Source organism: Pseudophryne corroboree, chromosome 9 (genome assembly GCF_028390025.1).
Source record: "Pseudophryne corroboree isolate aPseCor3 chromosome 9, aPseCor3.hap2, whole genome shotgun sequence".
Lineage (NCBI taxonomy): Eukaryota > Metazoa > Chordata > Amphibia > Anura > Myobatrachidae > Pseudophryne > Pseudophryne corroboree.
This window is the reverse complement of record NC_086452.1, coordinates 71,339,492-71,365,442: the sequence shown is the minus strand read 5'-3', so window position 1 is coordinate 71,365,442 and position 25,951 is coordinate 71,339,492. Positions and strand designations below refer to the sequence as shown.

General features: G+C 48.3%; 1 protein-coding gene across 1 annotated transcript in view; it reads right to left on the bottom strand.

The window, feature by feature from the left end:
* The window catches only part of LOC134957529 (small integral membrane protein 44-like), a 43,518-nt gene extending 17,955 nt beyond the window's left edge, over positions 1–25,563 (bottom strand). The window contains exon 1 of the mRNA XM_063939506.1: positions 20,235–25,563. Coding sequence (XP_063795576.1) covers positions 20,235–20,649 — 415 coding nt within the window. The 5' untranslated portion in view covers positions 20,650–25,563. The remainder of the gene's footprint in view (positions 1–20,234) is intronic.
* Between the last annotated feature and the right edge of the window lie 388 nt (positions 25,564–25,951).

Here is a 25,951-nt window from a genome sequence, read left to right as displayed (position 1 = left end):
GCCATAGAAACAAACCAGCATCATAGACCTGCTCCTCAACTAAAGCCAGAAAACAAAGTCTGGAACTCTACTGTGAATATGAAAATAAAATTAGATTAATTTGCTTACAAAAAAGAACATTAGTGTATTCTGGGGTTTATTCAGCGATGAACACCGATCGCTCAATACGCATCCAGATCTGCATTCATCTCCTCACAAGGCCGCGCAGCATGTGTGAGGCTGCCTCCCAAATAGATTGCAGATGCACCGGAACTAAGGTTGACCTCTGGCAGGGGATCAGTACTAAATCCCGCTGGACGGGATCCCGGCAGTCGAAATACCGATGCCGGAATCCCGACCACAGAATCCCGACAGGGGTGGCGAGCGGAGCGCAGCCCCTTGTGGGCTCGCTTCGCTCGCCACGCTCGGCACACTATTTTATTCTCCCTCTATGGGTGTCATGGACACCCAAGGAGGGAGAATATGTCGGGATTGCGGAGGTCGGGATTGCGGCGGCGGTATTTCGACCGCCGGGATCCCGTCCAGCGGGATATTGACCGCATCCCTCTGGCAGGGCAGCCTGGCTGAGCTGTCAGTCAGTCTGCCCACATTTTTGTTTTCAAGCGGCTGCGTGTGACGTCACGTATGAGTACATACAATTTGCTTTCATCTCAGGTAAACTGAGAAACTCATCAGAAATTCCCATTGTCCTTCTAAAAAAACTCTTATCCCCAATTGCTACACTTCAATGCACCTGGCTCCCAAGTTCTGTGGACAATCATCACAACCTTCAGTCTAAAGTCTCCTGAGTAAGATTACTTTCAGTGGAGTAGAAAAAGAATAAAAAATAAAATTATATATATATATATATATATATATATATATATATATATATATGTGGATCCTATAAGGATACCAGCTGCGGCATCACAACACTTCTCTGAATTCCAATGCCCGAAATGGTTCGCAATGTCGGCACCGGAATCCCGATCGAACTTCCCTGGGAGTCCTCATTGGTAAGCCGCCGGAGGGGGTGGGGGTAGGTTTAGAGGTTAAGGGGAACATTTACTAAGCAGTGATAAGAGCAGAGAAGTGAGCCAGTGGAGAAATTTCCCCATCAACCAATCAGCAGCTCTGTATCATTTTATAGTATGCAAATTATAGATGTTACTTCAGTGCTGATTGGTTGCCATGGGCAACTTCTCCACTGGCTCACTTCTCCGCTCTTATCACTGCTTAGTAAATGTACCCCTTAGCCTGCAGAGGGAGGGTTAGGGTTTGTCTGCAGGGAAGGGACGGTTAAGTTCAGGATGCGTGAAGGGGGGTTAGGTTTAGAAACCAATGCAGAGAGTTATTCTACCCAGGGGAGGGTGGATTTGGTGTGTTAGGGTTAGGCATTGGGAAGGGGGGATAGGGTTAGGGGGGAGGGCAAGCATACTTACCCAATCCCTGTTGGTATTCTCTGCTTCGGGGTTCCGGTGTTGGTCATATGACCGCCGGCCACTGCCATCATTATTCCAGATGTTTAATCTCATCTGCATTCAATATATAAACGTCTGCACCAGTCTGACTTTAGTTTTTGTTAGACCTGAGTAATCGATGTGTCACCTATCCCACCACTGTACAGCCATGGAAACGCCAGGCTCAGTTATGTGAACGACAAATTGTGTATTTTGTGACGATACACAGATGTCGGTTTCATGGCTCTCTCAGTATCTTGGTAATATTACATTAAAGTATGGGGAATTGAGGTTGTCATAGGAACACAGTGATTACCAAAGTATGAATGTAACTTTTACAAAGTAATGGAACCACTTCAGCTGCTAAAAATCCAAGTCACCCACTGGAGGAGCCGGCAGCCATGGTATCTTATCCTCTGTGTTCCTGGCATCTCTCCAGCAAAGTTCCGGGGTTTATGTCGGAGATGAGATAAAACAATCAGTACTTGACAGAGGATTAAACACTCTCCCCTGACATATGAGGAAGATGGGAGAGCGATAAGTACACAGCTAGTCTGATTTATAATAGTTTCATTACTGATAAATATGAAATTTCTATAGAAGATGGAAGACATAAAACACAGACACTAAACACCTTCCCACAAGATCAGTGCGACACCACATTCACAGGTAATTGTTTGTGAAAAAGCAATGCGATATGTTAGTAAATATGCCTCGCAGAGTGATAAATTGGAGAGAGATAATGTACTGACCAATCAGCTCCTAACATGTAACATGGCAGTTAGGAGCTGATTGACTGGTAGTTTATCTTTCTCCACTTTACTACTCTCCAAGGCTTAGTACATATGGCCCTATGGGGGCGATTCAATTGCTTATTGCGCCCGATCCCCCGTCTAAAGTGACCGCTCATTTCTCTGACTATGGGGCCTATTAATCCCCATCCGCATCCAGGATGCGGATGACAGATGATAAAATCGCCCCAACTCGCACTGCGATAATTGATTACATCGCAGGGATGCATCAATTATCGCGTGCAGGAACAGAGCTTGTGGTCAAGCTCTGTCCCTGTGATGACACTCCGCAGCATCATCGGGGTATTTTTCATAAAATATACCCCAATGTCCTGCTGCACATGTGCCGCCCCCGCCGACATCGCTGCTACCGCCACCACCCGTTCGGCCTCCCCATCGTGTCTACCCCCAAGTGCCGCGCCCACCCCCTTCCCCCCAGCAATATACTCACCTGTCCAAGGAGCCAGTCCGCGCAGCTTCTGCTGGGCTGCCCGGCGCCGGATCCTGTGCGCTGCGGTGACCCCCAGTGCTGTAATGTGCGCTGCTGATTTGCAGTGTCACTTTACTGCACCGGAGTCACATTGCAGCACGTGGGGGACCCTGCGCCCGGCAGCGCTCACCAGAGCAGCGGACACCGGCTCCCTGGACAGGTGAGTATTTTTTGTTTTGACTTTTTTTTTCTCTTTTTACACTGTGATCAGCTTGTGTGATCACTGTAGCCCGGTCCCACTCAGCTTTCTCTGCCAGAGGCAGAAAATGCTGGGCAAATGCCTCCCTATGACAGTGCTGCCCTGTGATCTTGCCAGCCTGAGCTGGCGAGATCACAGGGTACACTGCGGTATTTTTTCACTTTTTTTTTTAGTAAATCTGGTCAGATTGCATTTCCCATTATAAGTATGGGGAATGCGATGTGGGTTACTAAAAAAAAGTGAATTAAAGGGTTTGGAGCAGTTTTGAAAACTGCTCCAAATGCCCTTTAATACATTCAGGTGATACTAAAATAATGTGAAAAGGGTGTGAAAACACCCTATTTCACATTATTTTAGTAAAAATAATGTTAATAAATAGACCCCTTAATTATTTGTAATTAATTCTCACTAAAAAACATAGCAATCAACACATGACTGCCGGTACATTATCTAATTTCCGTTTCAATAGCTGACATGCCAGTGCTCCCTATATATACTGCTTCAAGAGTGCACCTGCATTTTTCTTTTCTTCTGTGTGGTTCTACAATTCTCAGCAAGGTTGCACCGGATATTGTATATGTTTAAAATAAGTGTGTGCAGTCCAGCCCCCTCCTTTACTCTGTAATTGTGTGTGTATATATGTATGTATGTGTGTATGTATGTATGTATGTATACTTAAAGGTGGAGACTCCTTCTACCAACTAGCACCCCACCCACCTGCCTTAAGGTGTTTTTAATTAGTATTGGTCCTTGTATTTGCTGCCTACATGTTAGAATGGGCACTATGATAGGTAAGTCCTGGATACATTTATATAATATGTCAGTATTAGGGATGTTAGGGACCCGCCTGATGAGGTCACTGTGATGTGGTAGGTGTGCCCGCATTCTTTGGCCAAAAATTGTGCTAAGAACCTCAATTTTACTCCATGTTAATTTGTAGTTTATTATAATTGTTCAGGTTATCAGTATTCTTACTGCTTAGAATGTGCACCTGCATTTTTCTTACATTCTATAAAATTACAGAAAATGGGTCATACTTCTCCTGCTGTCATCTTGAGAAGGTTTGCTAAACCTTCTCTAAACCTGGTTAATCATTCTAAAACAAAACGTATGTAACTGGCAGAATTTGTTCTGCCATCTGCAAAAGCTCCAGTTATTAACGGATAATATTAGCACATATGTTAATTGCCTTCACTAAGCCCTGGGTGTAATGGAGTCATTCCAAGTGTTCCTGGGAACAAACCACTTTATAGCTCCTGAATGTTCTGTCTCTTCATACACAAATAATCTGGTATCTTAAACCCTCCGGATCTCACTATAGGCACAATCCCCCCCAGAGACCATTCTTATGATGGACATTTGAACTTTGAATCATTGCAGAAACAAAGTGCAAACAAGGGGAACATGGTCTATCAGTGTTATACCCATCATCGCCCTGAAAACCCCACATCTCAGCAACTCAGATCATGACCACAGCAGTAGTGTATAATGAGGGGTTATTCAATTGATTGTGTATGAGCCGCAGTGCGCATGCACAGCGAGTGATTCACGAGTGCGGTCGCAGCAAGACATTAGTCATAAAGTGAGTCACAGGTAGTCAGCGTTTGGGGGTGGTAACGGGGAGTGGTCATGTGAACGCCGGAGTGTCATGGCCGCTCAGACGGCGTGCATATATTAGCAGCTGCGATCACACTTGCTACTGGAGAGGCCTGTGCGTTCCGGGAGAGCTGCTCAGCCTGCGCGTCTTCAGAGGCACTCAGGCTCTGCATGGCGACCCGATGTGCGACGATGTTACCGATGTATCTGCAATCATGCAGCTCCGTACGCAAAAGATGCCATAGCAGTGGGCGACTTTTTGCACAGGTTAGCTTCTGCCCATATTAGCATATAATCGCAATTGCATATAGCAAATCATTGCAACAGCAGTAGGAAGAGCAACCGCACCTGAATGACCCTCAATATGACTTTACTAGAGCTATAGCCACAACATACAATGTAAGGGATGGATCACGCATTCAAATTGTTGCCGTAATGTCTAATAACTGCTCTATTGTGACATCGTGTGAAATAAGAAATCCAAGTATAAGGAGTCAGGTGTTGAACATCACAAAAGGAATTTTACAGAAGCAATGTTTTACACATGACATGCTCAGTATATAATATATGAATAGGTATAGCACTTTAGGGGGTTGTTTCAGAGCTCCTCTAACTTTGATGGATGAGGGCTCAGTTACAGTTAAAGGATAAGGCCAATTCCATATTGAGTTGTCTACTGAAAGAAAGAAAAAATAGACATGGGGGGCAGGGGCGTCACTGACCTATAGTGCACCCGGTGCGGCCACAAAAGGGGCCTGTCTTCATGTACAGGGTGTGGCTTCACAGAGGGGGCGTGGCTAAGTGTCCTGATCCCCGTTTTCAGCTCTCGGGGTATGCGGGACATGTGGGCTGCCCCCAGAGATTGGCGTGCCTGCAGCGCTGGCTTCTGCAGGGTAACAGGAGCCAGGTTGCTGCACGTAATGTTACAGTACAGCACCCAACTCCTGTCATTGAGCAGAGAGCTGGCACTTTGGTGTCACCCCTTGGCGGGAGACACCCAGGTGCGGGCCGCACCCCCCTTGTGATGCCACTGATGGGGGGAAGTGTAGTAGCTTGCGAGTTGCAGGCATCAGTGCAATTCCAAAAAAATCTTCCAAATGCACTAGAATCTACAGCACTACCAACCTGGTTGTGCCTTTTAAATTATTTGCTCGTTTAAAATAATCAGGTAGATGCCCCGGAATAGCAGTGGCGCCTGTATATCTGTTCACCATATTGTTTGTGATTGTAACATTTCCAGAAGTCTGAAAATACTGACTGACATTGAGATAATAAATAAATGTCCAACGCTCATTTTAAAGACATTGAAGGTGAGCAGTGAGTACCATTCATTCATTTACAGTATTTTCTGCAGGTTTTCCTTTGGTACACCCCATGTTCTATTATATATCGCCCTTCTCTGAGCACCTGAAACTCAGTGAGGACTAAAAGATCAGCAGAATGCCAGGACATTGTCGCCTAAGCACCGACTGTCAGGTAAAAGTGGCAGGTTACACAAGATGCCTTTTGCTCCAGGAATCAGCGAGTGCAATTAGCACATTTCTAAGAATCTATTGTCACCCACAGTGTACGGGTGTATGAACAAACACATCCAGGGACAGTCGCTACGACAGGAGACAGCACCTGTTATGTGAAAAAGTAAAGTGATTGCTAATGTGATCACTTTACCTCCTACTACGGGATCCCATGGTATTACTGTGCATGTGTGGTCATCAGACAGCACATGTGCGAGCACCCTATACCAGGGAAGGATCCTACATCTACGATCTTGTAGCTATAAGGAACAATAGCTACCGGGGCTAATCTCAGTATGTGAACTTGGAATCTCACAATACAGCAGCTATTGCAATCATAAATAGATGAACCCGCCATAAATTCAGGGGATGCTTAAATAATGTGGGTATCCCTCAAATATGCCCCTATGTCTGATTCTTCTTCTTTTTGGTACACTTTTTCAGAGCCGTAACTAGGGTGGTGTGGAGTGTGCCAACGCACATAGCACTGCAGGGTAGGGGGCACTGTTGGCAGCACTTTTCAGTTTCAGTTATCTGTTTTAATTAATTTCACTTGTAGCTCCTCCCCTTTTTGAAGCCCACCATCTCCTGACCAGGGGTGGTCAGGAGATGGTGAGCTTCAAAAAGGGGGAGAGCTTCAAATGAAAGAAATTAAAACAGCTTAAAAGTGCAGCCAAGAGCACTATGTGCGGTGGCACACTCCGCACCACCCTTTCCCTGCCCCTTCTGTCGCTAATAGCTATACAACATTCATGAAATTAACTTGATAGCTCTTTGTTATTCAGTGACACTGTCCTTTATTACATTTCAAGATGCTAACATACCCAGGACTTGAACCTATCGCCTGTGGCAGTGCAGTCAGACAATCTATTCATTGAGCTATATGCCCTTGCATAAAGAGCTAGAGATTTGATGTGTGGATGCACACTACATAGATCTGCTCAACTGCAATGCTGATTATATTTTGTTTACAAAGTACAAGTAGCTTCATATACTGTAGTTAGAAATATCATAGTTTTTATGCAGGATCAAATAAATCAATAAGTAGGGTGATTGACTAAAATGCAGCAGGTTATGGGTTTGAATCCTGGGTATGGCAGTATGTTGAAATGTGTTATTTAACAAAGAGTATTGTAACTGAATAACAACGAGCTCAGTACATGAACACTGGTTCATATGCGGGATATACAGATGGGTTCATGTTTATCTTGACCTTTCATAGGATTAACTGAGACTGGGCAGTCGGACTTAATCCCCTGCTGCAATGACTTAATCCCCTGCTGTATTGTTCTCTGTATTGTATTGCAGGTGAGAACAATAGATAAAGGGTTTATGTTAATAAACCATGGTGTGCCTAGGCGCAGCAAAGAAGTCAAGAAAAATGTGGATTCATCTGTACACTATCAGATAAAATGTCTATCTGACAGACACTTTATCTGACAAGCTGAAACCCATCACATATCTCACTGAGGGGCCCACTTATCAAAAAGTATTTGCGGCTATGTCCCAGAAAGCACCTGTTTTCAGGGGTTAACCGCAAATACTAGTATCCCCCTATGTATGAAGGAGGGATGGCAGCAGGTATCGGAGATACCTGCTGCGATTCCTCCATTTCATCCCGCAGCCTGCCCTCCATTGCCGCCCGCAGCCAGCCCAATGTATCAGTATTGATATTGACCCCCGCAGCTATTGGCTACATGTAGTTCTGGGAGGTTTCCACAGGAACCCTCCGTCGGAAACGGCCCCTGTCACTATGACTGCCTGGAACCTGATCCTTAGAGGAGGAGGTGTCATGTGCTCGGCACATCGCAGGGAGGGGATCCTTTCGGAGCTCTTGTCCCTGCATGTGCAGTGTGATACATGCCACCGATAGGATCGCATATTGCAATGCGATCCTGGACGGTAAGATACCGCCCAGATCGCATGCAATATGCAATCCTTGAGAAATGGGCCCCTTAGTGCATTGGTACAATATCTGTGCTCCTCCCCTGGGGAAAGAAATATTTCCTCATTGCTTTCCTGTGAAGGAACATGGGACATGTTGAGTGTGTGTGCCCAGCAGATCATAAACTGCCAGATGAGGCCAACTAATTAGCAAATCTTTCGGATATGATGGAAGATTTCAGCAGATCGGTCAGATAATTGTATAGTGTGTGCCCAGCATTAGGAGCCCCCCCCTTTACCTGCTTCCGGTGGTGTAAATTATTATTTATTTATTATTTTAAATAAAAACTCCTGAAGAGAGTCTGTGCTACTGTTATGAGACCTGGCTGTGAGTGATGTCAGACAGGCTATGGAGCGGAAGTTTGCTGTAACTAGAAAATGAGTTATGCACAACTTTCGGTGCTCATATCCTAGGCTGCAGTGGAGTCCCGCTCTATCCTTGTGACCAATATCCTAGAATGTGAGCTTGAGCGAGCAGGGCCCTCTTACCTCTACTCCGAAACCGTCCCATGTGAAGGGGTGATGCAGGCAGAGGTCTCTGCGCGCATCTCCCCCACCTCCGGTGCCGACTGATAACGGAGGTGTATGTTCCCCCCCATAATGGTTGCTGCTGCTGCTGGAGGTCATGTGCCGGGCGCCGCGGGGCATGCTGGGAGGAGAAGGCCTTCCACTTAAAGGTCCAGCCAGTGGGGTTATAATGTGCCTGACCTGCCAGCAAGTGGGGAGGTGTGAGACTGCAGGCCACAGTGGGGGCCTAACAGGGGCTGGAAGCACCATGCTGGGGCAAATCGTCTCTGGCTTATCTCCCCCCACCCATCATCCTTTGGAAGGGCAGTCAGTGTCTGTGATGGTGGTATCCCAATTCAAAAGACTCCATGCTACCACCCCTTTGTTGATACACTACATATGTTGTAAATATTGGGTTGGTAAAACCTGAATATCTGGCCTGCTGTTACAGATTTGTCTTGGGCTATAGTGATCAGTCAGAGTTTTGCACCACGGATTTGTGTTCAGGGTAGCAGGCGTGGTCCGTACTGTATGAGACACACTGTAGAATAGCGCAGGCATGTTTAACTTAATTGTACGCTGGAGCTGAGTTTGCCCATGACAAAGAAAACAGTGTCTAGAAGGTGGAATCTTGGTAAGCACTGTCTCTACTTCGTTTGTTTCTTCTGCTGTTTTATAATTTAGTGTCATGTGACTACCATAGCAACCACAGTCACATAGCTCAGGGGTTTCAGAATGCTCCTGGGTGCACAGGGCCTAATTCAGACCTGATCGTTAGCAAGCGATTTTTGCACTGCTGCGATCAGATAGTCGCCGCCCACAGGGGGAGTGTATTTTAGCTGTGCAAGTGTGCGAACGCATGTGTAGCAGAACTGTACAAACAGATTTTGTGCAGTCTCTGCGCAGCCCAGGACTTACTCAGCTGCTGCGATCCCTTCAGCCTGTCCGGGGCCGGAATTGACGTCAGGAGTCCTCCCTGCAAACGCTTGGGAACGCCTGTATTTTTCCAACCACTCCTGAAAACGGTCAGTTGCCCCCACAAACGCCTTCTTCCTGTCAATCTCCATGCGAACGGCCGTGCGAACGATCCGTTGCACAAACCCATCGCTGAGCGGCGATCCGCTTTGTACCCATGCGATGCGCCTGCGTATTGCGGTGCATACGCATGCGCAGTTTAGACCTGATCGCAGGCTGTATGAAAACGCAACCTAGCGATCAGGTCTGAATTCGGCCCACAGTCTGCTCTGTGACATCCCCATGCAGAACACCTTTCTCCCCTCCACCAGAATGGTCATATGCAGTCTGTGTGCGATACCTTGAGGTGGATTTGTTGTAGTAGATAGTCAAAGCAGTTGCTCACTTTTGGGCCTGCTTACAGGCCATAATCCGGTCTAGGTCTAGCTGCTGCATCTAACATGGAGATTACGCTGCTGTAATAATAGTCACCTACTTGTTTTTTTTAAGTGTCCCAAACAATCAGTTGGAAGTGTGGGCCCATTGGGGGTCATTCCGAGTTGTTCGCTCGCAAGCTGCTTTTAGCAGCTTTGCACACGCTAAGCCGCCGCCTACTGGGAGTGAATCTTAGCTTCTTAAAATTGCGAACGAAAGATTCGCAATTTTGCGAAAAGACATCTCTGTGCAGTTTCTGAGTAACTCGAGACTTACTCGGCATCTGCGATCAGTTCAGTGCTTGTCGTTCCTGGTTTGACGTCACAAACACACCCAGCGTTCGCCCAGACAGACACTCCTCCGTTTCTCCAGCCACTCCCGCGTTTTTCCCAGAAACGGTAGCGTTTTTTCACACACACCCATAAAACGGCCAGTTTCCGCCCAGAAACACCCACTTCCTGTCAATCACATTACGATCACCAGAACGAAGAAAAAACCGTGAGTAAAATTCCTAACTGCATAGCAAATTTACTTGGCGCAGTCGCAGTGCGGACATTGCGCATGCGCACTAAGCGGAAAATCGCTGCGATGCGAAGAAATTTACAGAGCGAACAACTCGGAATGACCCCCATTGTCTGTTCTGTGATACGCGTTATAGAATTATACAGTGCATTTTACAGTTAGTTGTATCCTAAACCGTCAGCAGACTGCTGACAACTGTGCAATGTGATTATTGCTTGGCTGTTACTGGGCTCAGGTTTATAGCAGCATGGGTAAAGAGTTCCAAACCTTTTTCCCAGGCTGTCATTGGCAGCCGTCACCATCCTCTGTGGCTATCAGACGTCCATTTGTAGGTATGGGATCCCCAGAATGGCTATTTTTTAAAAGGATAAGAAATAATCCAATAGAAAAGCTGGCGAGTGCTACATTATATCTATTGCTAATTTTTACATTTTATTATTGATTTCTTTATTTTAATATTATTTCAAGTAGTGAGTGCCATTACGTATCTGCATATAAAAGTACAGTATAAACAATTAGCCCCGGCTCACACCACTTTATCGGGGCTAATTAGATACCCCCCTGCAAACCAATTACCCAGATACCACCCTATAATTCCCAACATGACCTACCTGGGCATTATTATAATATTATTTTTTTACACTCTGTACTGACATACAGTGGCGTCACAAGATGGGTGCGGGGGGTGCGGCCCGCACCCGTGTGTGACGCCTGGTAGGGGTGACACCAAAATGTGGGCTCCTCCGCAGTGACAGGAGCCAGGTGCTGCAGTGTGAAAGTCTGCTACAGCGCCCGGCTCCTGTCATAGAAGAGAAGTCGACAGCGCTGGGAGACAGTCTCCGGGGGCAGCCCAGTACAGCCCAGCGCACGCCCCCGGAGTGACGATCCCACGCGCCCCCTTTTGCTGCGGTCCCGCCTCCGGAGTGACAAATCTGTTAGACCATGCCCCATTTTCACGGTCACGCCCCTTTTGCATCAAGCGCACACCGGTTGTCACTGCACCCGGTGACGCCTCTGCTGACATAGAACCTTTCACCTTCTACATGACCTGACCACTGGACATGGCCATAATACAGTTCTATTACACTCTATACAGACATAGGACCAGCAGCATCTCCTACCTGCCTGGGGTAGGGGGGCTGCTGTTACCCATGCCTGCCCGAAGAGGAGGGGAAGAGGAGAAAGTCAGCCAGCCTGTCAGCCGGGTCTCAGCACCTGCTCAATGTCTCTGGTAGGTACCAGTACCAGCGCATGCAGTGCCAGATTAAGGTCCACAATGGCCTGGAGCTGAAATTTTTGAAGGGCCTATTGTTGCAGCACAGTGGGTGTGATTAGCGCCACAGAGAATTTCTCCCTGTGTGGGCAGGTGGGTGTGGTGGCATACTACTGTACATCACTGCACATCCTCCCCACACTACATCACTTCACGGTGGGGTCTATTTACTAAGGGGTCTATTCATGAAACAGTGAAAAGTGTGGAGAAGTGAGCCAGTGGAGAAGTTGCCCATGGCAACCAATCAGCATTGATGTAACATTTATAATTTGCATACTATAAAATTATACAGAGCAGCTGATTGGTTGCCATGGGCAACTTCTCCACTGGCTCACTTCTCCACACTTTTCACTGCTTCATGAATGGACCCCCATGTCTTGGATGGAGGTAAAGTGGACGGCGATAAAGTACCAGCCAATCAGCTCCTAACTGTCATTTTTCAAACACATCCTGTGACATGGCAGGAGCTGATTGACTGGTACTTTATCTGGTACTTTATCTCCACCCAAGGCTTAGTAAATAGACCAACTCAACACTATGGGGCATATTTAATACAATCCACATCCGAGATGCGGGTGTGATACATTTGACCAAAATCGTATCAGGATAATTGAATACATCACAGGGATGTATCAATTATTGCATACAGGGATAGAGCTTGCGAGAAAGCTCTGTCCCTGTGAATCCTGTTACAACAATTCTCAGGGTATTTTGCGATCAGATGGTCGCCGCCCAGACAGAGTGAAAAACCGCCCTGTGCTAGTCTGTATATGCCGTGCGAAAAGCTTTGCAAATGCTGGTCAGCTGCAAATCCGTTCACAACCCACTCACCATCGAATGATTTTTCCAGTCTGTGCGTAGCCCAGGACATACTCCTACAGTACGAAAAAATCAGGCTGATCGGGTCCAGAGCTGACGTCACCCTCCCTGAAAACTCTTGGGAACGCCTGCGTTTATCCTGGCACTCCATGAAAATGGTAATTTACCACCCCCAAATGTCTGCTTCATGTCAATCAATCTGTGTATGCCTAGATATCAAAAAAGACGCTGATTTCTTTCCCAGTTTGACCTCGCGCCTGCGCATTACGATCCGTACGCATGCGCAGTCTATCGATAATCGGCAACCTTTCAAATTCGCACAACAGCGATCAGGTCTGAATTATCACCACACTGTACCTGCCCAAACTGCCTCCCAACACTACATCACTATGGGGGTCATTTCCGAACTGATCGCACGCTGCAGTTTTTCGTAGGCGCGTTGCTCGGGCACAAAGCGGATCGATGCTGTGCAATGGGTTTTACGAAGAATCCATCCGCACAGCCGATCGCAAGGAGATTGACAGGAAGAGAGCATTTGTAGGTCACAACTGACCATTTTCAGGGAGTGGTTGTGAAAACACACGCGTGTCCAAGCGTTTGCAGGGCGGGTATCTGACGTCAATTCCGGGACCGGTCAGGCTGAAGTGATCGCAGCGGCTGAGTAAGTTCAGACCTACTCAGAAACTGCACAAACTATTTTTGTACTGCTCGGCTGCACAAGCGTTCGCACACTTGCACAGCTAAAATACACTCCCCTGTGGGTGGTGACTATGCGTTTGCACGGCTACAAAAGGTAGCTAGTGAGCGATCAACTCGGAATGACCCCCTATGTTACCTACTCACATCTCATACCCTGCACAAATCCTGCTACACTTTTTCCGGGTCCCATAATATATAGATACATATTATTTTAATTTAAATGGCTCTTTAATATGCTGCGACACCATTGTATTTCAAGCTCCTGTCTTAATAAAATAAATAAATAAAAAATACTGGTTACTTTAAAGCCAGGTATGATTCCAACACTGAAGCGTCAATACAAACTAACGGGTTGGGATGCCGGCTGTCAGAATACCGACCGTGGCATCCCGATGATTGGAATCCCGACAGGGGAAGACCTTCCCCCACAGCCTAAACCTAACCCACCCGCCCCTACCTGGTAGCCTAATGGCCCATACACACGGTGAGATTCGGGCTATGCCCGATTCTCACTATGCGACAGGGGCTAGGTCGGCATCGCAAGCATATAATGACTGTGCTTGCTATACTGACTATGTGTGATTTTGGCTAAGTGGCAATTTTGACTATCTCTTCTATAGAGATAGTCAAAATTGACTTGCCTGCACAGTCTATCTATTCTTGCGATGCCGACCGCACGAGACCGCGCATCGGCATCGAATCGGGATCGCAAGGTGACTTTCACCTTGCGATCTGCACTAACTTTTCTTACGATTTTGACTATATAGTCAAAATCGTAAGAAAAACTCTCACCGTGTGTACACACCTTCACTCTAACCCTCCCCAGAGGGTGCCTAATCCTAACCCCTCCCCCCCCCCCCACATCCTGGTGTGCAGCCTAACACTTCCCCCGCGGCCTACACCTAACCTCCTCTCCACGCGGCTTACCTGTCCTACATGGATATTCATTCGGCATCTTGGCTGTTCGGTTTCCGGTGCTGGGTTGGTGCCCCTATTTGGGATGCCATTGTCGGTATTCCAAATAATGTTGGGATTGTGGTGTTGACATTCTGACTGCCCAGATCCTAAACTGGGCAGTTAATCAGTAATAATGCAGTATCTGCCAGCACCATGGGGCTGCCCCTAGTCCACAAGCAATCATGCTTGTAGCAGCTGAGCAGAAGCAGCACCCATCTTCCCACAATGGACCTACTCCGAGCTGGCCACCTGCCAGCCAAATAAGCAGCAGCAGGCCCCCCCAGGATCACAGAGCACGCCCCTCGTGTAGCAGGATCTCTGAACACAGTGCCCCCCTCCCCAATCGTGGGAATACTTAACACCCGGATACCCATTACTCCCGTGGGAAAACAAAGCACCGTTCTGCAGCCCCTCTCCACTGCATAAACACACGTGCCGCTTGTAGCAGCTTAGAGCAGAAGCTGCACCCATCTCCCCACCACGGTACTCGGACTCGGAGCTGGCCGCGGAACATTGAGCACCCGGTGACCTGGACACCCCCCCCCTTCCCCCACGCAGAGCACCCAGTGACCCGGACCCCTCCCCCCCCCCCCCCTTCCCCCACGCAGAGCACCTGAATCTCACACCTCCGTTCCTCCTGATGCGGGAATAATCAGCCGGAGCTTCAGACTTTAAGGAACGGAGCGTCTGATGGGTGATTGAGCTGGTTGTTAGGTAGGGTCCAGGGGGTCTGGCGCAGGAGGGGCTTCTCTCGGCCGGCAGAGGTCAGTGGTGATGTTACTTCTGGTGGTTGGGCTGTGAGTTAGCTGGGCTGGTGTATACAGGAAAACAAAAATTCTTGTCAACACTGGCGCCGCTGCAGGGAACGCTGTGGGCCTATTTTCAATGGGAGGCCTGGAGCTGCAGCTCCATCCGCCCCATTGTTAATCCGGCCCTGAGCGCATGTGTACAATCGGTGGCCGGACTGCGCATGACGAAACACCGGCTTCTATGGACCTCATCAGCTGTCACCCATAAAAGCCGGATTGCGCTGCATGAAAGACGGGGAGTGGATTCCTACTGAAAGCACGCTCTCTGCTAATCGCAGCCCGGTCTGGCAGTCCCAGAGGGAGAAAACACCTCCCCCTGGGGTTCTCTGTAGTGTCTGTGACTGACAGGTAGAACTTCCACATGGAAGTCACTACCAATTACAGTGAAGGCAGTGAAGTCACGGACTGCATCTGGCTCACTGACACTGAGCTGAGGTGGCGGATTTTATGCGGGAAAAGGGGGCTGCAGTCCTGCAGCCCATAGGTAAAATCCGCCACTGCATAGGACACTACACTACCAACATGATCAGACCAATGGGCATAAACATAATACAATCATACTACACCCTATACAGACATAGGACAGTACACCCCCAAAACAACCTGACCTCCTGGGCATGAATATAATACAATTCTAATACACTATATAAAGACATAGGACCCCACCTGCATACAGTAAATTTACTTATACAACTACTTATTTATGTTCTTATTTCCATGCATTAATGAATTGGCCACATAATACTTTGTTATATTTAAGTTAAACTGAGAATAACTGTTTTCTATCAGGGTATAAATTCTGAGAAGTCATTTGTGTATTTCTTTCCTTCATAGACAATTTTCTAAATAAACAGTTTAGGGAGATGGAGAAATAGGTGACTCTTACCTTCTATTTACGAATATGAAAGGTTATTGAGCACTACAGCCACCGATACAAATACATTAATACAAGAGAATATTAAATCCAATTACTAACCCTCTTTTGTAAACCTGGAACTCTGAGACAACATCTGACAATGACACAAAATGTTGCACAGTTCTTGTGAAGGTCACACTTCAGGGGGATCAGTATGAGATCCCGGCATCTGGTATCCTGGCATGCGAAATACCGATGATGGGATCCCAGAGTTTAAAAGACCGACAAGGGTGAGTTAAGGGTGTTCTATCCCCACCCCCCTAACCCTAATCCTCCCCGCCCGCAGCCTAACCCCCTCCCTTTGTGCCTAACCCTAACCACCCCCCGGAGGTGCCTAAACCTAACCCCCCATCCCCGCTGCCTAAACCTAACCCTCCCGCCCCGTAGCCTAACCCTAACCCTCCGAGGGGTGTGCCTAACCCTAACCCCCCGGGAAGCAGCGTAAACCTAACCGCCCCCCACACGGCTTACCTGTGCAGCGCTGTGGTGCCTCCTCGTTCGGAATCCCGGTTGCCGGTATTCCAGCGCCGGGATGTTGCCCCCTTTCTGAATGCTGGTGTTGGCATTCAGAGTAGTGTCAGGATTCCGGCATCGGTATTCTGACTGCCGGGTTCCCGACTGCTTCCCCATTTCAGGTGGATTCTTCTGTCCTCTGAAAGGTTCCCCAGAGCAGGTTAATATATACCATCAAATATGCTGACACCGGTCTCTCCCAATCACCCCTTGTTATGGTGGTTGCTGGAGCTTCTGTGGACTGTACCGATTGACCCGTGGCACATGTTAATATTAGCCACCAAACTTTGGCACATTATCCACATATAGAAAGCTTTAGATACTTCCCTATTTATATTCTAGCATGAACTACCTTAAAATTGCTGATCTCACACTGCGCCCCAGAAGCTACAACGTAATAATAAGGGCTGTGATGTGATAACACTCCCGGTATATCCCTGACACAATCTGAGAAATATACTTGTTGTATCCTACAGAATTAGGATCACCAACTTTTAAATATGGCTACATAAAAGCGGCTAGCAATGGCTTGATATACACTATACAATAATCGGGCTGATCAGCTAGTTTTCGGCTGCTCTGTACGAGTACCTCAGTGTGTGTATGCAGGACCCAAGCCATACTTGCCTACCTGACCCTCTCCATGAGGGAGAAAATGCTTTGTTCCTGGGCTTTCCTGGTAATGTATGATTGCCATCACCTGTGGTGAAACACCTTTCTTATCAATTAACTAGCTCACCACAGGTGATGGCAATCATACATTACCAGGAAAGTCCAGGAACAGAGCATTTTCTCCCTCATGGAGAGGGTCAGGTAACAAGTATGACCCAAGCTCATTATCCATTCAAAAGCAGTTGAATCAGAAGATTGGATTTGATGTGATTATGCCTGAAGCTGGCATAATTAACACAGAGCACACTGCGGTAATTATTATTATTATTTTTTTTTAGTAAATCTGGTCAGATCGCACTTCCCATTATAAGTATGGGAAATGCCATCTTGGTTACTAAAAAAAAAAAAAAAATTAAAAGGTTTGGAGCAGTTTTTCATGAAAACTGCTCCAAAAGCCCTTTAATACACACAGGTGATACTAAATAATGTGAACAGGGTGTGAAAACACCCTTTTTCACATTATTTTAATATTGAAAAAAAAAAGGTTAAGAAATCTGCCCCTTAGGTCAGATAATCATTTGGATTTAAACATCAAATCAGTAATCAGTAGTGTGTGCACTCGATATGTGATGTTCTCAAGATTTTTTATACACTGAAAATCTCAAAGTTGGTTGGATCATAAATTGAATCATTACGGCTACCTATCAGAACAACCAGAAATCAGGCCCCGGACTATGCCAGATTGCCGGTACACACTAGAAAGATTTAATGAATGATGGAACAATCACTGTTCTGTCCTTCATTAATATGCATGACGCCGCATGTGATATCGTCTGGTTGGCTGTGCAACATGGCCGGTGGAAAGATGTCACGTGCGAACCGCGGAAGCGTGCAATTTAGCGTACACATCAGACGATATGCATGATTTGTCATTCCAATACGGCATATCGTGCCGGTATTGGCCTGATGTGTACCACCTTATGCTATGTACACTTTATGCGATTACATATGATACGATATTGTATGATATCGTATATGATATCATATCGGATCGGATTGTGTGTACACACTATAAATGATATCAAACGAAGTCTAGAAGCAAAGTCATCACTGGAGTTAAAAACCACACAATGGCCCTCACTCAGAGTTGTTCGCTCGCTAGCTGCTTTTAGCAGCTTTGCACACGCTAAGCCGCCGCCCTCTGGGAGTGTATCTTAGCTTAGCAGAATTGCGAACGAAAGATTCGCAAAATTGCGAATAGAAATTTCTAAGCAGTTTCTGAGTAGCTCGAGACTTACTCTGCCACTGCGATCAGTTCAGTCAGTTTCGTTCCTGGTTTGACGTCTCATACACGCCCAGCGTTCGCCCAGGCACTCCCCCGTTTCTCCAGCCACTGCCGCGTTTTTCCCAGAAACTGCAGCGTTTTTTCACACACACCCATAAAACGGCCAGTTTCCGCCCAGAAACACCCACTTCCTGTCAATCACACTCCGATCACCAGAACGAAGAAAAATCCTCGTAAAGCCGTGAGTAAAATACCTAACTTTTGAGAAAAATAACTAAGCGCATGCGCTCTGTAAACATTGCGCATGCGCAGTAAGCGACTAATCGCAATATAGAGAAAATCGGCAACGGGCGAACAACTCGGAATGAGGGCCTATATCACCTCATTAAGACTGCATGCAGTCCGACGTATGACGACGCATGCGAGCCGTGGGAGCGCGTATCGTATGTCGGATCATGTGTACACATTATGCAATATTATTCAGGACCAAACAATATCGATCGGATCGTGAATTATATTGAATAGTGTGTATGTACCCTTATGGTACCCATACACGTGTACAATGCCCCGCGATTGCGTCGCGGGGCATCGCTCCGGCAGTTCAGGTGCGATAAAATCACACCTGAACTGCCAAAGTGCTTACCATGCTATCATGTGATAGATCACATGGTAATCACGTGATCGGCACGTCACCACTAAGTGGGAGCGGCCTCTGGCAGCTCCCGACGGGTCCCCTTTGCACATCGCAGTGCGATATATCCCATGTGGTTTTAAAACCACATACGATCGCACTGCGAATCGAGAAATATTAAGTGCAGCACATACTATCTTGAGACGCGACATTCGAGCGGCGTGCCCGCGCATCGCGTCTCAAGGTACCTAAAATGTGCATACAATCCTTCGATTTCTCTCACAGATGAGGTTGAAATCGAAGGATAGCACCGATTATCTCACAAGTGTATGGGCACCATTAGTTGTCAGATCTGATACTCACTAAATTATATTAACATTTCAATCTGTGATGTACAAAGCAGTGCTATAATTCCGGAGACCACTTCTTGCTGTTGCTCCCATCATTATACCTACGGTAACCTACCCTTACTGATACCTACATAAATATTCCAAACCTGGCAGACCATTCACTTCAGGACCCTATATGAGTATGGGATCTAAGTCAGGAGGGTCTATAAAGTTCAGAGAAGACAATAAGAACCATAGGCAAACGCAGGGGGGTTTCTGGTTGCCTGGAAACTCCCCTCCTCTTGGCAAGTGGCTCAAATTATAACAATTGCAATGGTATATAATATGAAGGTAGCTTCCAGGAAGAAGAGACAGGAGCCTTTCCATGAGGTGGGAGAATGTGTGCTTAGAAAGTGCACTTCTGTCTACTACTGGTTCTATTATGTTTGTTTGTTTGTTTGTTTGTTTGTTTGTTTGTTTATCTATTTAGTATGGTATGTTTAACCTTTTCCTGACCACTTATCTTATTTATATTGTTTAAATGTTTGATACAGCTTATACTATAGACAATCTATAGTGTTAAATATTAATACTGTATTCCATACAGTATCAAACGTATAAAAAGTACCAATGTTCAGGGTCATTACTATGTTCTTCTACCGCTCCCCCAGACTCCTGCACTTGCTCCGCAGAGTGGGAGATTATGGATTGCATTTGGAAACCCCCCCTCTAGAAATCCTGCGTTTGCCACTTCCCCCCCGGGTCTATTACCCCTACCCCCAGCCACGCAAGATTAGTTATCTCTCTGCGAATGCCAATAACAGGTGACAACTTATTTTTAAATAATTGGGGGTGCTCCCATTGTCTCCACCATATAACTAAAAATTGCTATGCATAAACATACAGTGCCACCCACAGAGTTGGCACCTACTGTATGATGCCAACCCCCCCCCCCCCCCCCCCCAACCCCCCTGCTCTCAAGCATGGCTTGAGCACTTACCTATGAAGTCATGAATAAGATCCTTGATGAGGTGCCCGACGATGGCATACACCACGGCCACCATGACCAGGGCTGCCATCAGCAGGTAGAGCACGGCCTTGGGCAGGGGCACCGGCTCCTTGGGGGGCGGCTTGTTGTAGTCCTTATAGAGCTGCTGGTCCTCAGAGGACTGGGAGTAAGTGTAGTGGAAAAGCCGCTCCAGCCCGGTGGTGAAGTCGCTGTCGGTCATGGGCTCGGTGTGGGGCAGGTAGCTGGGGCTCTCCGGCTCCTGGAGGGCACTCACCACCGAGTTGGTCGTTGCCTCCACCGTGTTGATGCCCTGGTGCACCAGGCGGAGGGTTTTGTTAACTTTGGGCAGGAGCTGGGACAGGAAGAATCCCCAATCTGTGATGGCGCTGATGTTACATAGGATCATGTTGCGCCAAAGCTGGAGGCAAACTTTGGAGAGGATGAGGCGCAGCGCGCCTCCTGGACCCAGCACCCGCTCCTTCCTGCGGATGATGGCATGGAGCTCCGCTTATTTGTAACTGAAGCCGTGCTCCATGTGCCCGCTGAAACTACTGGAAGAGATGCTGGACCCGATCAGTCACTGGCTAGACTTCAACCCATCCTGGGATGCGACGCCAGAGCTCCCCATCTAAGCAACGGCACCAACCACTTCAATACAGACCCTCAATTTCGGTCCATCCAGTGCTCCCCCAAGTGCAGTTCATCCAGTGCTCCCCCGAGTTCAGTTCATCCAGTGCTCCCCCAAGTGCAGTTCATCCAGTGCTCCCCCAAGTGCAGTTCATCCAGTGCTTCCCCGAGTTCAGTTCATCCAGTGCTCCCCCAAGTGCAGTTCATCCAATGCAGCCCCCCAAGTGCAGTTCATCCAGTGCTTCCCCGAGTTCAGTTCATCCAGTGCTTCCCCGAGTTCAGTTCATCCAGTGCTCCCCCAAGTGCAGTTCATCCAGTGCAGCCCTCCAAGTGCAGTTCATCCAGTGCTACCCCCGAGTTCAGTTCATCCAGTGCTCCCCCAAATGCAGTTCGTCCAGTCCACGAGTTCAGTTCATCCAGTGCATCCCCCCGAGTTCAGTTCATCCAGTGCATCCCCCCAAATGCAATTCATCCAGTGCAGCCCCCAAAGTGCAGTTCATCCAGTGCTACCCCCGAGTACAGTTCATCCAGTGCAGGCAGCCCCCCAACTGCAGTTCATCCAGTGCAGCCCCCCAAGTGCAGTTCATCCAGTGCTACCCCCGAGTTCAGTTCATCCAGTGCTCCCCCAAATGCAGTTCGTCCAGTCCCCGAGTTCAGTTCATCCAGTGCATCCCCCCGAGTTCAGTTCATCCAGTGCATCCCCCCAAATGCAATTCATCCAGTGCAGCCCCCAAAGTGCAGTTCCACCAGTGCTACCCCCGAGTTCAGTTCATCCAGTGCAGGCAGCCCCCCAAGTGCAGTTCATCCAGTGCAGCCCCCGAATTCAGTCTATGCAATGCATAGTAGCAAGTTGCGACTATCCCCGAGTCACTGTCTCAGCACTACTGACTGCTGTCTCCTGTGTATATGTTTTTGGTGGGGGGACTCTGAGCTGTCTCCAGTGTAAATGTGCTGTGTAGTCTCTAACCTGGGTCCTGTGTAATCTCTGTGTGCTCCTGTGTATACAGTATGTGCTGGGGTTCTATCTATGTGTCTTGTCCTGTGTATATGTGCTGAGTAGGTGTCTCTGAGTTGTCTCCTGTGACTGTAAATGTGTTGATTGGGGGGGGGTCTATGTGCTGTGTCCTGTATATATGTGCTGGGATGAGGGTCTATGTGCTGTGTCCTGTGTATATGTGCTAGGTGGGGTTTTCTGATCTCTCTCTTGTGTATATGTGCTGGGTGGGGGTTTTCTGATCTCTCTCTTGTGTATATGTGCTGGGTGGGGGTTTCTGAGCTCTCCTGTGTATGTGTGCTTGGTAGAGGTTTCTTGTCTCCTGTATATAAGTGCTGGGTGGGAGTTTCTACGCTCTCTCTGTGTGTATATGCTGTGTGGGGGTCTCTGATGTGTCCTGTGCATATGTACTGGGTGGGGGTCTCTGTGCTCTCTTCTGTGAAAATGTGCTGGTGAGGGTCTGTAAGTGTGTTGTGGGGTCTGTTATTGAGGTTTCTGTGTACTGTGTCTCTCTGTGGTGTGGGCTCTCTATGGTGTGGGGTCACTGGTGTGGAGTTTCAGTGCTGTAGGAGCTGTGGTGTCTAGTGTGGGATCTCTGTAGTTTAGGGTCTGTGTGTTGTGGAGTCACTGTGGGGTGGGTTATACAGTATGTTACAGAATATGGTCTGTGTGTTATGGGGTCTGTATAGCGAGGTCTCTATGTACAGTAAGGTCCCTGTTGTGTGCAGTCTTATGGGCTGGGGAGTCTCTGTGGTGTAGGGTCTACGTGTTTTGGGTCCCTGTGGTGTGAGGTCTCTGTGCTGGGGAGTCTGTGATATGGGGTATGTGTGGTGTGGGGTCTCTGTGCTGGGGAGTCTGTGATATGGGGTATGTGTGGTGTGGGGTCTCTGTGCTAGGGAGTCTTTGTGATGTGTGGTCTGTATGGTGTGGAGTCTCTGTGCTGGGGAGTCCTCTGTGATATGGGGTATATGTGGTGTGGGGTCTCTGTGCTGGGGAGTCCTCTGTGATATGGGGTATGTGTGGTGTGGGGTCTCTGTGCTGGGGAGTCAGTGATATGGTGTATGGTGGTGTGGGGTCTCTGTGCTGGGGAGTCTTTGTGATGTGTGGTCTGTATGGTGTGGAGTCTGTGTGCTGGGGAGTCCTCTGTGATATGGGGTATATGTGGTGTGGGGTCTCTGTGCTGGGGAGTCTTTGTGATGTTGGGTATGTGTGGTGTGGGGTCTCTGTGCTGAGGAGTCTTTGTAATATGGGGTATGTGTGGTGTGGGGGTCTCTGTGGTGTAGGGTCTATCTGTTATAGGTCCCTGTGGTGTGGGATCTCTGTGCTGGGGAGTCTTTGATTTGGGGTCTATATGGTAATGTGGGATCGCTGTGCTGGGGAATCTTTGTGATGTGGGGTCGTGTGGTCTGTATAATGGTGTGGAATCTATGTGCTGGGGAGTCATTGTGATGTGGGGTCTGTATGGTGGTGTGGGATCTCTGTGCTGGGGAGTCTTTGTGATGTGGGGTCTGTATGGTGGTGTGGGGTCTCTGTGCTGGGGAGTCTGTGATATGGGGTATGTGTGGTGTGGGGTCTCTGTGCTGGGGAGTCTTTGTGATATGGGGTATGTGTGGCGTGGGGTCTCTGTGCTGGGGAGTCTTTGTGATGTGGGGTATGTGTGGTGTGGGATCTCTGTGCTGGGGAGTCAGTGATATGGGGTATGTGTGGTGTGGGGTCTCTGTGCTGGGGAGTCAGTGATATGGGGTATGTGTGGTGTGGTGTCTCTGTGCTGGGGAGTCTGTGACGTGGTTGTTTCTGTGCTGGGGAGTCAGTGATATGGGGTATGTGTGGTGTCTCTGTGCTGGGGAGTCTGTGATATGGGGTATGTGTGGTGTGGGGTCTCTGTGCTGGGGAGTCAGTGATATGGGGTATGTGTGGTGTGGGGTCTCTATGCTGGGGAGTCTGTGATATGGGGTATGTGTGGTGTGGGGTCTCTGTGCTGGGGAGTCAGTGATATGGGGTATGTGTGGTGTGGGGTCTCTGTGCTGGGGAGTCAGTGATATGGGGTATGTGTGGTGTGGGGTCTCTGTGCTGGGGAGTCAGTGATATGGGGTATGTGTGGTGTGGAGTCTCTGTGCTGGGGTGTCAGTGATATGGGGTATGTGTGGTGTGGGGTCTCTGTGCTGGGGAGTCAGTGATATGGGGTATGTGTGGTGTGGAGTCTCTGTGCTGGGGTGTCAGTGATATGGGGTATGTGTGGTGTGGGTTCTCTGTGCTGGGGAGTCTGTGATATGGGGTATGTGTGGTGTGGGGTCTCTGTGCTGGGGAGTCAGTGATATGGGGTATGTGTGGTGTCTCTGTGCTGGGGAGTCTGTGATGTGGGGTTTCTGTGCTGGGGAGTCTGTGATATGGGGTATGTGTGGTGTAAGGTCTCTGTGCTGGGGAGTCTGTGATATGGGGTATGTGTGGTGTGGGGTCTCTGTGCTGTGGAGTCTTTATGATGTGGGGTCTGTATGGTGGTGTGGGGTCTTTGTGCTGGGGAGTCTTTGTGATATGGGGTATGTGTGGTGTGGGATATCTGCGCTGGAGAGTCAGTGATATGGGGTATGTGTGGTGTGGGGTCTCTGCGCTGGGGAGTCTGTGATATGGGGTATGTGTGGTGTGGTGTCTCTGTGGTGGGGAGTCAGTGATATGGGGTATGTGTGGTGTGGGGTCTCTGCGCTGGGGAGTCTGTGATATGGGGTATGTGTGGTGAGGTGTCTCTGTGGTGGGGAGTCAGTGATATGGGGTATGTGTGGTGTGGGGTCTCTGTGCTGGGGAGTCTGTGATATGGGGTATGTGTGGTGTGGGGTCTCTGTGCTGTGGAGTCGTTGTGATGTGGGGTCTGTATGGTGGTGTGGGGTCTCTGTGCTGTGGAGTCTTTATGATGTGGGGTCTGTATGGTGGTGTGGGATCTCTGTGCTGGGGAGTCTTTGTGATGTGGGGTCTGTATGGTGGTGTGGGGTCTCTGTGCTGTGGAGTCTTTATGATGTGGGGTCTGTATGGTGGTGTGGGATCTCTGTGCTGGGGAGTCTTTGTGATGTGGGGTCTGTATGGTGGTGTGGGGTCTCTGTGCTGTGGAGTCTTTATGATGTGGGGTCTGTATGGTGGTGTGGGATCTCTGTGCTGGGGAGTCTTTGTGATGTGGGGTCTGTATGGTGGTGTGGGATCTCTGTGCTGGGGAGTCTTTGTGATGTGGGGTCTGTATGGTGGTCTGGGATCTCTGTGCTGTGGAGTCTTTGTGATGTGGGGTCTGTATGGTGGTGTGGGGTCTCTGTGCTGGGGAGTCTTTGTGATGTGGGGTCTGTATGGTGGTGTGGGGTCTCTGTGCTGTGGAGTCTTTGTGATGTGGGGTCTGTATGGTGGTGTGGGATCTCTGTGCTGGGGAGTCTTTGTGATGTGGGGTCTGTATGGTGGTGTGGGGTCTCTGTGCTGTGGAGTCTTTATGATGTGGGGTCTGTATGGTGGTGTGGGGTCTCTGTGCTGTGGAGTCTTTATGATGTGGGGTCTGTATGGTGGTGTGGGGTCTCTGTGCTGGAAAGGGGTTCTCAGTTCTGTGTCTCCTGTATATTCGTGCGGCAGTGTGCAGGTCGCAGGTTCCCCTCTGTCCCTATGCACGCTGTTGGCTGTGGCAGTGACTGTTTCTTAGGGGAGCTGTCCGGGTGCTGAACGCGTCTCCAGCAGCAGCAGCAGCAGCAGCTCCGTCTCCTCTGATGTAGCGGGGGGGATTCTCATGTGAAACACTGTCTATAATGAATAGTCTTATTACCCCGCTGCCATGCCTCCTCCCCAGCGCTAAATGCTGCATTCATTTCCATCTCAAAAATGTCACATTTACATTCAGGACAAAAATCAGCAGAATAAGGAGGAGACTCCACGCACACTGTGTAACTTGTACATCAGTCTGGGGATCATACGCTGCATTACAGACCATGTAACACATACTAGTAACACATAATATTCATTATAGCATTATAAGTCATTGAGGACTCATGAGTGAGTCCCTATAAATCTCACTTGATCTCAGAGATATGACCTCAATCATTTACTTTATGAGCTGCAAATTCCT